This window comes from Leptopilina heterotoma, unplaced genomic scaffold (genome assembly GCF_015476425.1).
Source record: "Leptopilina heterotoma isolate Lh14 unplaced genomic scaffold, ASM1547642v1 Lhet_129, whole genome shotgun sequence".
Taxonomy (NCBI): domain Eukaryota; kingdom Metazoa; phylum Arthropoda; class Insecta; order Hymenoptera; family Figitidae; genus Leptopilina; species Leptopilina heterotoma.
Genome location: NW_025110847.1, coordinates 384,686 through 399,042, shown reverse-complemented (window position 1 = coordinate 399,042; position 14,357 = coordinate 384,686). Strand labels below are relative to the sequence as shown.

Genomic DNA, 14,357 nt, shown 5'->3' with positions numbered 1-14,357 from the left:
ACCGTGCGACCAGGATAGAAGATGGATTGAAGGGGATAAAATAAGGGTTGTTTTGAAAGATATAGAAGAAAAAATGAAAATACTGAGATTCAAATGGGGATAGAAGAGATTATTATTATTATTGTCAAAAAAGAAAGTATTAAAGAAGATAAGAAAAATGTTATTCAAAAAGATGGAGGAGAAGAGAAGATAGAAAAGCGATTGTAGTAATAAAAATGGTAATAAATTAAGAGCTACTCGTGCACCAGGTGCACTATTATCAGAAAAAAATAAAATATGTAATAATCAAGAACCGTATAATATATTTGAAAAAAATAAATTTTTATTTTATTTTACTTCGTTTTTTGTTTTCTTAACTTGATAAACCGTGACAGTACTATATAGTTTTATATTTCACAAAGTTACTGATAATAAATTCTGCTCTTTTATTATATTTTTGGTAGATAAATAATTTCAAAACATGTGTATTTTTATTGTTTTTTATTTGTTTTTTTATATTTTGCGTACTTTACAATATTTTATATTTAATTTTTTTTTTTTTATAAATCTGACAAACATTCAATTATTTTTTACTAGTTTCAGAATATAATGTTAATTAATTTGTTGAATTAATTTTTTTTTTGATATAATAATTAGTGAAATTCTTTTGAAGAAAGACAAAAGTTCTAAAATAAAAATCCCAATTTCAAAATCTCGAAATTATTATCTATCCAAGGAATATTTAATGTACATTGGCAATCATTGGCCTTCTGAATATTTTCTATAATATTTGTTCTCTTGTTTCAAAATTTACTCCAATCTTTTGATATTTTTACTTTTTACCAAATTTTATTAAATTAAACTTTTTAAAAAAAATTAATTCTTTAAAATTGCTAATGATAAAAAAAATATAGAAAATTCAAATATTTCAATTTCAAAACCTTTTTAAAATTATTTAATTATTTAAATACAAAAGTAAATAATTTATTGAATAATTGAATGTTTTGTTAAATTTATTTCTTATAAAGAATTTTATCAATAAATTTTTAAATAATTGAATTCCATTGACGAATTTTTAATGAAATTTTTAAGAATAATTATATTTTTTGAGAAATTCGATTAAAACTGTAGTAAAATTTTGGGATGAGCTTTTCAAGAAAAAAGCTTTTCAAATTCTTTTAGGAAATTTATTAAAACAGTAGAATATTGAAAATCATTGAAAATCATTGAAATCAGGAAATTTTTTAAAAATATTTGAATTTTATAAAAGAATTTTGTTACTTATAAAGATAATTGTGATTTTGTCGAGAATTTTTTTTTTTTAATTTTGAATATAATTGAAATTCTGTAAGAAGAATTTTATAAAATGTTTTTCAACTAAAATTTTTCTATAAATCCATTATTTTTAATAATTAATTAAATACATATTGACAAATTTAAATAATTTCACATAGTAGATGTCCTCATTACCGACAATCGTTAAAATATTGTTATTTGAAAACTTTAGACACAAGAAAATAAATTTTTTCACAATGGATAAAAATATGAAAGAATAGATTATTTTTTCTTATCAGCAAAAAAATATGAAAAATTTAATACTCAAAAATATATATATTTAAAAAAAGTAATTTTTATTTTATTTTGTTAAATAGATAAAATAATAGATTTGTGGCAGTATTAAAAGTTTTCTATATTTTATGAAACAAATTCAAAGGATTTCGACTTTTTAAAAAGATAAATAATGACAAAACATGTTTAGTTTTATATTTCTTTATTATTTTCTTCTTTTGCATTATCTGTATTTTACAATAATTAACTTTTGCTTTTTTAAACAAATCTGTTATAAATTTTGGCAAAATGCAATTATTATTTCTTATTAATTAAAGAATGTAAATATTGTTAATTATTAATGAATTAAATTAATTTTTATTTATAATTTTAATATGGTGTATAATTTTTTTGTAAGATGACAAAAGAGTTTCAAACTAAGAATTCCAATTTAAAATTTAAAAAGTTATAAATTCTTATCTATTTAAGAACAATTTAATACCCGTTGGCTGTTATTTACAATTTGTATAATTTTTCACATACGTTTTAAAATTTTTACAAATTTTCGGATATTTTGACCTGTTTTCAATTTCTTTGTCTTCTTTTTTTCAATTTTTCAATTTTAAAATATTTTAGACAGAAAATTTTTAATTTAATACTTTTGATAATTTGGAAAATTTTATTTTTCTTCTTTTCCATACCGAAAAAAATTCTACTTAGAATGCAATTATTTAAATACAAATAAAATGCAAATAAATAATTTATTGAATAATTGAATGTTTCTTAAAATTCAATTCCCATAAAGAATTGCTATCAACAAATTTTTGAAATAATTGAATTCTATCAACGAATTTTAATGAAATTTTTAAGAATAATAACTTTTTTCCAGAAATTCGATTAAAATTTTTCGGATATTTTTACCTATTTATTTTTTCAATTTAGTTTTCTTATTTTTAAAATTTTTCAACTTTAAAATATTGTAGACAACAAATTTTTAATTTAGTACTTTGTGATAATTTGGAAAATTTGATTTTTCTTATTTTCCGTACCATCCTTATACAAAGTCGATAGAGTTTTCTTCCGGCATTTCTGAATCTTCAAAATCTTTTGAATTGGGAAATTTAATTTCTGATGGCATTTCTGAATCTTCAGCATCTAGTGAATCGGGAAGGTTTCCTTCTGCTATTTCTGAATTTTTAGAATCTATTGAATAGATCCTGGAACTTTCGGTTTGGGAGATTATTGGTATTAAGAATAATCCCTAGTGTCGTAATGTAGTGACAAACAGAAAAAAACTGAAAGTTTGATAACTAAGAAATAGGTGTTATTGTATTCATCTTACGGTTTTTGTAAATTTTCTTCTGTTCCCTTTAGTATTTCTGGATCTGCTTCTGCTGATGCTTCTGGTTCTGCTTCTGATATTTCTGCTTATGCTTCTGGTTCGTCTTCTGCTGACAGATGTGTTAGTGCTTCTGCTTGTACTTCTTTTTCTGCTTCTGTTAATCTTTCTGCTTTTGCTACTACTTCTGCTTCTACTTCCACTTCTGGTTCTACTCGAATTCCTGCTTATACTCCTACTGCTGATAATGGTTCCGCCAACACTTCTCCTTCTTCCGATATTGATTCTGATTCTACTTCTACTTTTGTTTATGCTGTATTTTCCGCTTGGGCTCCTACTTCTGATAATGCTGCTGCTTCTACTCCAGATGTTGTTGCTACTACGTTTCTTGCTTATAGTACTGGTTCGGTTTGTGCTTTCGCTGGAACTTCTGGTTCTGCAATTGTTGGTTCTTCTGCTTCTACTGGTGCTTTTGCTTCTGCTAATATTTCTACTTTTTATCAATTTGGTTCGGCTTTTGCGTTCGCTACTATTTCTGCGTTTGCGTTTGCAAATACTTCTACTTTTGCTGCTGCTAGTATTTCTCCTTCTGTTACTATTTCTGCTTGTGCTTCTGAATCTGCTATTCTTTCTGCCTTGTGAGAACTCTGACAGAGAACTTCTGACTCTGCTTGTACTCCTACTTCTGTTATTGTCTTCGCTTCTACTTGTATTGGAGTTTATGCTTCTTCTGTTTCTGCTTGCTGTGCTTCTAGTTCTCTTTACTATTCCATTGTCTCTATTTCTGCTGTTGCTTTTACTACTGCTTGACCTTCTGGTTCTATTTTCCCTTCTGCTGAATTTTCTGCTCGGGCTCCTACCTTTGATATTGTTTCTGCTTCTATTTTTCTTTACACTACTGGTTCGTTTTATGCTTTCGCTGGAGCCTCTGGTTTTGCTACTGCTGGTCCTTCTGCTATAGCTTCTGCTTGAACTCCTACTTCTGACACTCTTTTCGCTCTTGCTTCTGCTTGAACTCCTACTTCTGACACTCTTTTCGTTCTTGCTCCTGCTTTTACCAACGCTAGTGCTTCTATTAGTGCCTTTACCACTGTAAAGATTTCTACTTGATGTGACTTTCTTTCCCCTTTTTGCAATGCTAAGATTACTGGTACTTTTACTTTTGCCAGTAGTTTTGCTTTTATTTCTTTTGCCTAGACTTCTACTTCTGGTAGTGCTCCTGGTTCGAATTCTGTTTTTGCCTTTACAATCGTTTCCGCTTTTATTCTTTATCACACCACTGGTTTCTTTTATGCTTCTACTGGAGTTGCTACTGCTGGTCCTTCTGGTTCTACTTTTGCTTCCGCTTTGGCAACTGCTTTTGATTTTAGTTCCGTTTCTGCTTTTAATTTTACTAACACAAGTTGTTCCACTGGTGTTTTTGCCTCTGCTTCTAATGCTACTACTTTTATTTTCCACAGTAGTTTTGCTTATGTTTCTGTTTTTTCCTGAACTGATACTTCTGCTTCTGTTTTTAGTTCTGATACTATTTCTGCTTCTATTCTTAGTTATGCTGCTGGTTCGTTTTACGCTTTTTAAGCATTTGCTGGAGTCTTTGCTACTGCTTGTACTTCTGGTTCTACTTTTCCTTCTGCTGGAGTTTCTGCCTGGACTCCTACTGTTGATACATTTTCGGTCTTTGCTTTTGATTTTACCAACGCTTGTGATTGCAGTAGTATTTTTGCTTCTGCTAATATTTCCCCCGGATGTACTTACAGTATTTTTGCTTCTGCTAATATTTCTCCCTGATGGGCTTACAGTATTTTTGCTTCTGCTAATATTTCTCCCTGATGTGCTTACAGTATTTTTGCTTGTACTTGCAGTATTTTTGTTTATGCCTCGAATTTGGGTTTTGCTTGAAGTTCGACTTCTGCTGACGCTCCTAGTTCTGATAGTTTTAATATTTTTAGTATCGTTTTTGATTTTATTCTTGCTTGTGCTTCTGATTTGTTTTATGCATTTTATGCTTTTGCTAGAACTGGTCCAACTGCTAGTGCTTCTGGATCCTCTTTGGCTTCTGCTTTTACTGTTGCTTCTGCTAGAATTTCTACTTGTGCTTCTACTTCTGGTATTATTTTCCTTTCTGCTTCCACTTTTACCTACGCCACTAGGTTTACTGGTGTCTTTGCTTCTGCTGCTTCCACTCTTGCGAATATTTTTGCTTATGCCTTTGGTCTGGTTTTTACCGGAACTTTGACTTCTGATTCTGCTAGTACTCCTGGTTTTGATATTGCTTTCGATTATGTTCTTGTTTATTTTTTTCTGCTTGTTCTTACTATTGGATCTGTTTATACTTTTTTTAGTGCTTGGACTTTTGCTAATATTTCTTGATCTGCTTCTGGTTTGGCTTTTTCCTTTACTACTGCTCCTGTTAATACTTCTACTTTTGCTGCTGCTCGTGCCCCTGGTCCTGATATTGTTTCCGCTTCTTCTGCCTATGCTGCTGCTTCTGTTCGTACTTCTGATTCGACTTTTACTTCTGGTTCTGATTCGGCGTATGCTGCAACTTCTGGTTCTACTTTTCCTGCTGCTCGAGCTTCTGGTTCTGATGCTATTTCTGCTTCTACTTAAACTTCTAGTTCTGCTTTTGCATCTTCTACTACTTCTGCTCCTGGTTCTGCTACTTCTTCTTCTACTTCGACTTCTAGTTCTGCTTCTGCTACTACTTCTGCTGCTGGTTCTGCTACTTCTTCTTCTACTTAGACTTCTAGTTCTACTTCTCCATCTGCTACTACTTCTAGTTCTGCTTTTGTATCTGCTACTACTTCTGGTTCTGCTTCTGCCTCTGCTAGTACTTCTGGTTCTGCTTCTGCTGGTGCTCCAATTTCTGATATTGTTTCTGCTTCTGCTCCTGCTTGTACTTCTGGTTCTGCTCCTTCGTATGCTGTAACTTCTGCTCCAACTTTTGCTACTGGTTGTACTCCTGGTTCTGATACTTCTGCTTCTGCTAATGTATCTGCTTCTACCTCTACTTCTACTGATGTCTCTGATTCTGCTTTTACTCCTACTTCTCGATTTTCTGCTCCTGCAACTATCTAAAAATCGTTCCTGTTTCATTAGGACATTAAATTGTTTCCCTAAAATTAGAAATTATTAAAAAGAATCTTACCGCATTGAAATGCCACGTCAGCTTCTCCAGAGATTAATATCGTTAAGACTCCACACTCCTTGAAAACAGAAACTATACTAATCTTTACAGCATTTTACAAAAACAATAAAACCCTATCTTAGAAGTTGTGACCAAACCATAAACTTTTATATTCCTTGAAGATAAAGTCAAATCTCTTTTTTATTGTTTCAGGTACATGTCAACAACAGCGGAAATGAGTCAATGTTGCGAAATTCTAATGGAAGCTGATAGTCCCTCTTCTTCATCGTCAAGTCCAACGAAAGATAAGGGTAACGATGTTCCCGAGGTTCTTGAAGAACTAGACGACGACGATGATAGAAAAGAAACTAATGATGTTGAACAAAATGAATCTTGTCCAGGTGGTAATTGTGGTACACCACTCGATGAAATTGCTAATGATGATTTTCCCAAAATGTCATCATTAGGTGACAATTTTATCGCTAATGAATCACAAAGACGCGCATCGGCTGCTGCTTTTGAAACGCATAATAAATTAATTAATATCGATTATCCCCGTCGTCATTCAATGCAAATATTAAGACCTGATGATCGTCATCAACGTAATCGACGACCATCATCGGCACAAGATTTAAATCAAATACAATTATCGCGTACGCAAATGATGTCCGAAATATCAGACGTAAAATCAATAAATAACGATAAAAACTCAAGTTGTGAAATATCGATAAGCGAGGATATGAGAACATTTTCCACATCGACAACAAAATCAGAACGTTATTGCAGTGGTATATTGCAGGACGCAAGAATAAAATGGATTGAAACAGAATCGAGGCGTTATTCAACGCCAGTTGCCGAATCGTCGAGTGGTAAAAAGCCATTGGCGGCAATTAGTGGTGGTAGACGATTTACGGCAATACCAGTGACAACAGAAATCTCATCGGGTTCACAAAATAAAGTATTTTTCATTGGCAGTCCACCAGATTCACCGCCACGTGTCAAGAGTGTTTCGTCGTCAAGTGACAGTGGTGGGAGTGGTGGTAGTGGAGGTGGGGGTGGCGGCAGTGAACCACAACGACGTAGTATTGGCGGTTCAAGTAGTGACAGTGTTTCAATTGGCAGTAAACGCGATTTGGATACGGCGCGCGATAGAGCAACGAACAAAATTCCAAAATTAAGTCTCGATTCACAAATGAAGGAGAATGTCGATCCACGTGATGAAACATCAAAATCGCACGGACGTCGAAGCAATCAAGTGAGTTAATTTGCTTTTAATTTTATCCTGTAGTTTTTTCATCGTTATTCTTGTTGATTATTGTCTCCTACACTCCAAAAAAACGTAGCTTTCAACATTACCGACTGTTGATACAGTAGAAATCTACATTACCGACTGTTGGTAAAGTAATGTCCTTTCTTATCTACAGTCGGTATAGTAGAAATACGCATTGTTTACCGTAAAAATGCCTTGATTCGTAAATATACCTTGGTAGAACAACAATTTTCCAGACAGAAATCTATACTATCGACTGTTGCTAAAATATAAATCTATTTTATCTATACACTATTGCATACGTCACGCATTTTCGGACTAATTTTTCCCATTATTACGTATTTTTTGAACTACCCCTAAATGAAATCTATATTTCGACTATCGTTAAAGTAGAAATCTAGATTATCTTCGGTCGGTATAGTTGAAATCTACATTATACGCAGTAAAACATATCATTCTATAAAACACAAATTGGTATAACTAAGATCTATAATCTAGATTATCTTCGGTCGGTATAGTAGAAATCTGCATTATATGCAGTAAAAAATATAATTCTATAAAACACAAATTCGTATAACCAAGATCTATATTATCGACTGCTGCTGATCCTAAATAGAATCTATCCTTTGACTATAGTTGATGTATAAATCTATTTTATCGACGGTCGGTATTGTAGAAATCTACATTGTATGCGCAGTAAAAATATATCCTTCGATAAAACACAAATTGATATAATTAAATTATTTATTATCGACTGTTGTTAAAGGAAAAAAATTACTTTATCTACAGTCGGTATAGTAAAAATCTACATTATCGACAGTAAACATTAAAATTTATTCCTTTTTTTGACAAAAATTTAAAATAATTGTCTTTTTCTTTAAAAATTCTTTTTAAAAAATATTTTTTTTTATTAGGGATTGTCGAAGAGAAGGGGATCGGCACCAGTGGGCCTAATGTCTAGACTCGATGATATTTCCACGTCATCGGTGACGGCAATTGGCGAACAATATTCAAGACGTGGTTCGGTGCCGATGGATATTTCTTGGCAACAAAGTGAGTAATGGCGACAAAAGAAAATAAATTTTATTATCTTTTTAGTTAAAAAATTAAAAAAAATATATTATTGCAATATAATATATTAAAGCCATTATTTTATTTAATTATGAAAATAAGATTTATGTCTAAAAATAATTAATTGAAACGAAAAATAATAACAATAACTTAATAATTATTAAGTTAAATTATTAAGTTAATTATTAATAAATATTATTATTATAAAATAATTAATTTTGTATTAATAATGAATTAATTATTATTATTTTTCGGTGTTAATTTATTTATTCTTGTAATAATAAAATTACAATATTACCGCTTGTGAGAAAGTCAGTGGCGCTCTCTGTCAATCAAATTTCGCGCGGGCTTTTTTGAAAACTTAAAATTTTTTTTTTCTTTTTTAGTCAATTTTTATTATTATTTTTATTTCATTATTATTATTGAAATTTATTTAAATATTGTTAAATATATTTTAGTTTATTTTCTTATTATTTATTATTATCAAATTATAATTAATTATTATTATTATCGAATAGCAAATAATTTTTATTATTTTTTTAAAATTATTTTGTTAATAAAATAAAACAAAATATTAATTAACAAAATGAAATTACTTAATTAAAAATATGAATTGCAAATATTTTGCTTTAGATGGATCGACAAATAGATCGGCACTAGGTCCTCGGGAAGGAAATCTTCCGCCACCAAGGAGAGCGAGTCTTCCACAGGAAACGAGTCTTGGAAATCTTCTCGGTCACTTCATACCCAATTCCGGTAATTTGAAATTTAAATTTAAAAAAATTCAAACAAATTGATAAAAAAATAGACGTTTTTACAATTTTTTTTTTTATTGTAATACATTTAAATTTAATAATTTTAATCTCTTTTTTTCTATTTTTTCCTTGAAACTTTTGTTTTTTTTTAATTTGTTTATATAATTTATTCATAAGTATATTTATTAATTCATAGTGTTTTTTTATTTTGTCAATAAAAAAAGAAAAAAATTAAAAATAAAAATAAAAATTTTGGAACAAATTACCTTAATTTTAATGACAAAAATAATTTTTTCTAAAATTAGAAATTTTTATAATAAATTATAAATTTATAATAAATTTTTTATTGACTATTAATTATTTTTCTGTTATTTATTATTTTTTATTAGTGATTTAAATTTTTTGTTTTATCCTAAACTTTAAATAGATTTTGTTTAAATAAGTTTGGTTTTCTGCCTGGTTTTTGTAATTTTTACAAATTTTATTATTTATTAGGTTATATTATTATTTTTTTTTATTTTTATTGATTATTAATTATTTTTTATTTCCTAAAAGTTTAAATAGATTTTGTTTTACGCTTCTTGTAGTTTTAGTTACACTTTTTTCTATTTTTATTTTAGATATTCATTCGAGCTTTTATTTTAGTTTTAAAAAATATATAATTTGTTAATAACATAAACTATAATTTGTTTATGAAAATTGCAGTAAAAAAATTATAGTTGTTTGTTATACGAATTTTTTCCTATATCTAAAATTTTTAAATAGATTTCATTAAAATAAATTTCGTTTTACATTTTGTTTGGAATTGTAATAAATTTTATTATTTATTATTATTTATTTTTTATTTATTATTTTAGTTTTACATTCTCATTTCATTATCTAAAAAGTAAAAGTAAAAATTTTGTTAGCATCCATTTTCCTTTACGTTTTCTTGTAGTTTTAATTTTAATTTCTTCTTTTTTTATTTTATTCATTCACATTTAGTGTAGGTACTTTTTATTTATTTTCACTGTAATTTATTTATAACAATAAATAAAATCAAAAAAATTTTTTTTTAATTTTTAAAAGTATAAAATTATATAGTTTGTAACTCAAAATTTTTTTTCTACCTTTTTAGGTAGAAAAAAAATTTCAAATAGATTTTGTTCCAATAAATTTTGTTTTGCGATTTTATTTTTTTTAATCAAAATTTTATTATTAATTAATGTTTATTTATTATTTTAACTTTTGTTTATTATTTTTATTATTTTAATTTTTGTTAATTAAAAGTTTAAAAACGGGTTTTTTTAAAAAAGAATTTCGTTTTACGTTTTTCTTTTGTAATTTTATTAAATTTTATTATTTAATAATTTTTATTTATTTACTATTTATTATTTTAATTTTTGTTAACTAAAAAGTTTATTAAAAGTAGGTTTTTCGTTAAATGAATTTTGTTTCACTGTTTTTTTATTTAATTTAAAAACAATTTTAAAAAAATTTAATTTTATTAAATTTTATTATTTAATAATTATTGTTCATTTAACATTTATTATTTATTTATTATTTTAATTTTTGTTATCTAAAAGTTTGAAAATAGATTTTTGTTTAAATGAATTTTGATTCATAATAATGAAAATGTTAATAATAATGAAAATAAAATTGATAATTTCATTAAATTTTACCTATTATTTAATAATTATTGTTTTTTTAATATTAATTATTTATTTATAATTTATTTTTTATTATTTTCATTTTCATTTACCTAAAAGTTTAAAAAAATATTTGTTTTACGCTTTTTTATCTTTTTAATTTCAAATCTTTTAATTTTCCATTTTTATTTTATTTCTTCGTTTTCATTTTACTTCTAATTTATTTATTTCAGAATTTGTTTAGAATGAATTAATAAATTAATTTAATAAATAATTAATTAAATAAATAATGAAATTAAATTTTACCGTTTTCCTTTTTCCTTATTTGTTACAGAGGAACGTGAGAATTGTTCGATAAACAACAACAATAACAACAACAACAATAACAATAATAGCTCAAGCAATAATAATGGAAATCGTTTAACCGAGGGCAATGTCGTCGGCGGTCTTCTTCTTGTTCCAGGAATGCCATCGCCACGACGTGGTTCAGTTCCCGCTGATATTTCAGAATTACGTCGCGATCTTTTTGGACGTAATAGCGTCAATGGAAAATCGCGTAATCGAAAAAAAGTTTTACGACGACGCAGCAGCGGTGGACCGGAAATGTTCGCTGGCGGTAATAATACCGATGGGAACAATGAAAATCTTTGGCTCAAATCGAGGCGCGACTCGATAAAACGTGACTCAATACCAGAACCAGTTGTCAAGCGGCGTGGATCGCTGCCAATTGATGTTGTTGCTGTTTCTCATGTCGGTCGGTACATTCACAGATAAATGAATTTAAAAAAAAACGATTTTTTTTTTGCAAAAAAAAAAATACGCAATTCGTCAAGAGACGCCACACTCACGACACAAAACTTGAAAAAAAGAAATTTTTTTCACAGCACTTTCGCTTCCCTTTTTTTCACACAAAATAAGCACGCAAAATTTTCAAAAAAAAAAAAAAAATTGCTTCTCACCCAAAAAAAAATTATTTCTTTCACCGAAAGTCGAACGAACGATCAGTTTTTATTCTCCGACGAGTCTTTTCATAAAAATTTTTATTTTTAAAAAATTTGATCATCAAAATTGACAAAAAAGAAAAAAAATAAAATAAATTTATTTAAAAAGTAATTTTCATGTAAAATTTAGTAAAAGAATAATTTTCAAATAAAATTTATAAAATAGAATAATTTTCAAAAACAAGTATATTCTTTTTTATAAAATTATTTACAGCAAATCATTGAGAAGAAAAAATTCTCTATAAATTGAAAAGTATTAAATAAACAATTAAATAAAGAAATAAAGAAAAATTGAAAAGTAAAATTGAAATCCAAAAATAAAAAAAAAATTATCGAAAAAGAAAGAAATTATCTACGGAAAAAAATAAATTATTGTTATTAGACGAGTCGGACGGTAAAAAACGAAATCGTTCGTAGACTGAATCATAATAATGATGATGAGAAGAGAGAAAGAAAAAAAAATCGCCAATTTCTTGTCAAAAAAAAAAATAAAAAAAATAACAGGAACAGCAGCCGGACTACGAAGATCCAGCCTCTGGAGACTCTAAACGAAAAAAAATTCACTGGATGGACCCAGAGAAGAAGGTTATCGAAAAAAAATCGATTTCATCATCAACAACACAAGAACGAAAAATCGAAGAAACATCCGAGTCAACAACTGATGTTCCATTGAAAAAGAAGAAGAAAGAAAAAAAATAGATGCTCTCTTTATCAGAAAATTTCTACACACGTCTAAAAAATTCTCCGAAATCTATGTAATTGTTACAACAAAAATGAAAAAACAAGAAAATTGGACGAAAAAAGAAAGAAAAAATTGAAAAAGGTAAAATATTTCACTTTTAAAATTAAAAATTACAAAAAATGTTAATATGAAAAAAATATTCTTTTTTTATTGAATTGAAATTTTTGACATTTAAATTTTTTTGCTATATCGAATTTAACAAAAATTTTAACAAATTTTTTTTTAAATTAGTTTTTAAAAAAATAGTTTACTTTAAAGTTAATTTTAAAAAAAATTATTTTGTTTTAAAATTAATTTTTAAAACAACTTTTTAAAATTAAAAAATTTTTTTTTTTGAAAATTATTGAAAAAAATTATTTTGCTTTAAAATTAACTTAAAGACATTACTTATTTTTTTTAAAATGAATTTAAAAATATTATTTTGGTTTAAACAATAAAAAAAAATTATTTTCTTTTAAAATTATTTTAAAGACATTATTTTGTTTTTAAATGCGTTTGTGTTAAAATGAATTTAAACAAACTATTTTGTTTCTTAAAGTATTTAAAAAAATGATTTTTTTTTTCAAATAAATTTTAAAAAACATAAGTTTGTTTTAAAATCAATTTAATACAAATATCTTTTTTTCAAAATTAATTTAAAAACATAATTTTGTTTCAAAATCAATTTAAAACAATTATTTTTGTTTCAAAATTAATTTAAAAATATTATTTTACTTATTAATTTTTAAAAAATTACTTTGTTTTAAAATAAATTTAAAGAAACTTTTTTTTTTAAATAAATGTTACAAAATTTATTTTGTTTTATAATCAATTTAGAATTATTATTTTGATTTTTAAATAATTTAAAAACATAAATTTGTCTTAAAGTTAATTTAAAAAAAAATTATTTTATTTTAAAATGTAAAGAAACTGTTTTGTTTTTAAACAAATTTAAGAACATTTATTTTTTTTAAAATTTAGTTTTAAAAGTTATTTTCTTTCAAAATTAATTTAAAGATAATTTCTTTTAAAATTAATTTAAAAGAATTATTACGATTTGATGAAATTATTAACTAATTAAACTATTAATTGATTCATGAAATTATTAGTTAATTAGTTAATGAGTTAATTAGTTATTTAGTTATTTAGTTATTTAGTTAATTAGTTATTTAGTTAATTAGCTAATTAGTTAATTATTTAATTAGTTAGAAAACAAAATTAGTTAGAAAAAAGAAAAAATAATTTTGCGCTTAAATATTATATAATATACAAGATTTTTTTCCATCTCGGACATAATTTTTACGAAAAAAAGCGAAAAGAAGCGGGGAAAAAATTTTTTTTTTTAAATACACACGTACATACATAATATACATACACATTTAGGTACGGAGAAGAAGAAAAGACTGGTAGAGAAATTCGCGGCTCTAGAAAGTTTTAGACATTTAAAAAAGAGATAAATGAAAAAAAATACAAAAGCAGTGAAATATCGTTTCATCAAAAATTAAAAATTAAAATAAAAAATAATTAAAAAAAAAGAAGAAGAAGAAGATGATGATGATGAAGAAATACAGTAGGCTGAATCGTTGTCGATTGTGACAAAAATTTTTTGCTCATAGTTAGGAAACAATTTTTGAATCTCTTTTCATAATCGTGTTTTTTATTTCTTTTTTGTTTTGTTATTTTGTTTATTTTTCGGAGGGTAAAGTTTATCATTTTCTCGAGTTTGCTACCCCTTTAATTTTAAAAGTTTCTTCTTCCAAAAAGTACATTATTTTAGAGAAATATATTGCAAAAATATTAAATATAATTTAAATTACGCGCCTTTTTGAAATCTACATTATCGACCGAACATAGATGGGAAAAAGGAGGAAAAATTTTTAACTTTCTTTCTTCAAAAGGCAAAACTCGAGAGTATAAA

The 14,357-nt window shown here is 26.5% G+C and overlaps 2 protein-coding genes across 8 annotated transcripts in view; one reads left to right on the top strand and one right to left on the bottom strand.

Moving 5' to 3' along the window:
- Window positions 1–12,573, top strand: part of LOC122512878 (TBC1 domain family member 5 homolog B-like) — a 205,888-nt gene extending 193,315 nt beyond the window's left edge. For all 5 annotated transcript variants that reach the window (XM_043628992.1, XM_043628993.1, XM_043628991.1 and 2 more), the window contains exons 12-16: window positions 6,207–7,248; window positions 8,178–8,316; window positions 8,968–9,090; window positions 11,052–11,471; window positions 12,223–12,573. In XM_043628992.1, the coding sequence (XP_043484927.1) occupies window positions 6,207–7,248; window positions 8,178–8,316; window positions 8,968–9,090; window positions 11,052–11,471; window positions 12,223–12,266 (1,768 nt within the window). In that variant the 3' untranslated portion in view covers window positions 12,267–12,573. The remainder of the gene's footprint in view (window positions 1–6,206; window positions 7,249–8,177; window positions 8,317–8,967; window positions 9,091–11,051; window positions 11,472–12,222) is intronic.
- On the bottom strand, window positions 2,447–6,125 carry LOC122512879 (serine/arginine repetitive matrix protein 2-like). 3 transcript variants are annotated; one of them, XM_043628994.1, is made up of 2 exons: window positions 6,015–6,081; window positions 2,447–5,936 (listed from the first exon to the last, which is right to left on the bottom strand). In XM_043628994.1, exons 1-2 carry the CDS (start codon window positions 6,017–6,019, stop codon window positions 2,861–2,863), a joined length of 3,081 nt encoding a protein of 1,026 aa, XP_043484929.1. In that variant the 5' UTR covers window positions 6,020–6,081; the 3' UTR covers window positions 2,447–2,860. The 3 variants fall into 3 exon arrangements, 2 of the variants coding, with proteins under 2 accessions (XP_043484929.1, XP_043484930.1); XM_043628995.1 differs by having other exon boundaries at window positions 2,447–5,930; XR_006302670.1 differs by having other exon boundaries at window positions 5,799–5,940; window positions 6,015–6,125.
- Window positions 12,574–14,357: the final 1,784 nt, after the last annotated feature.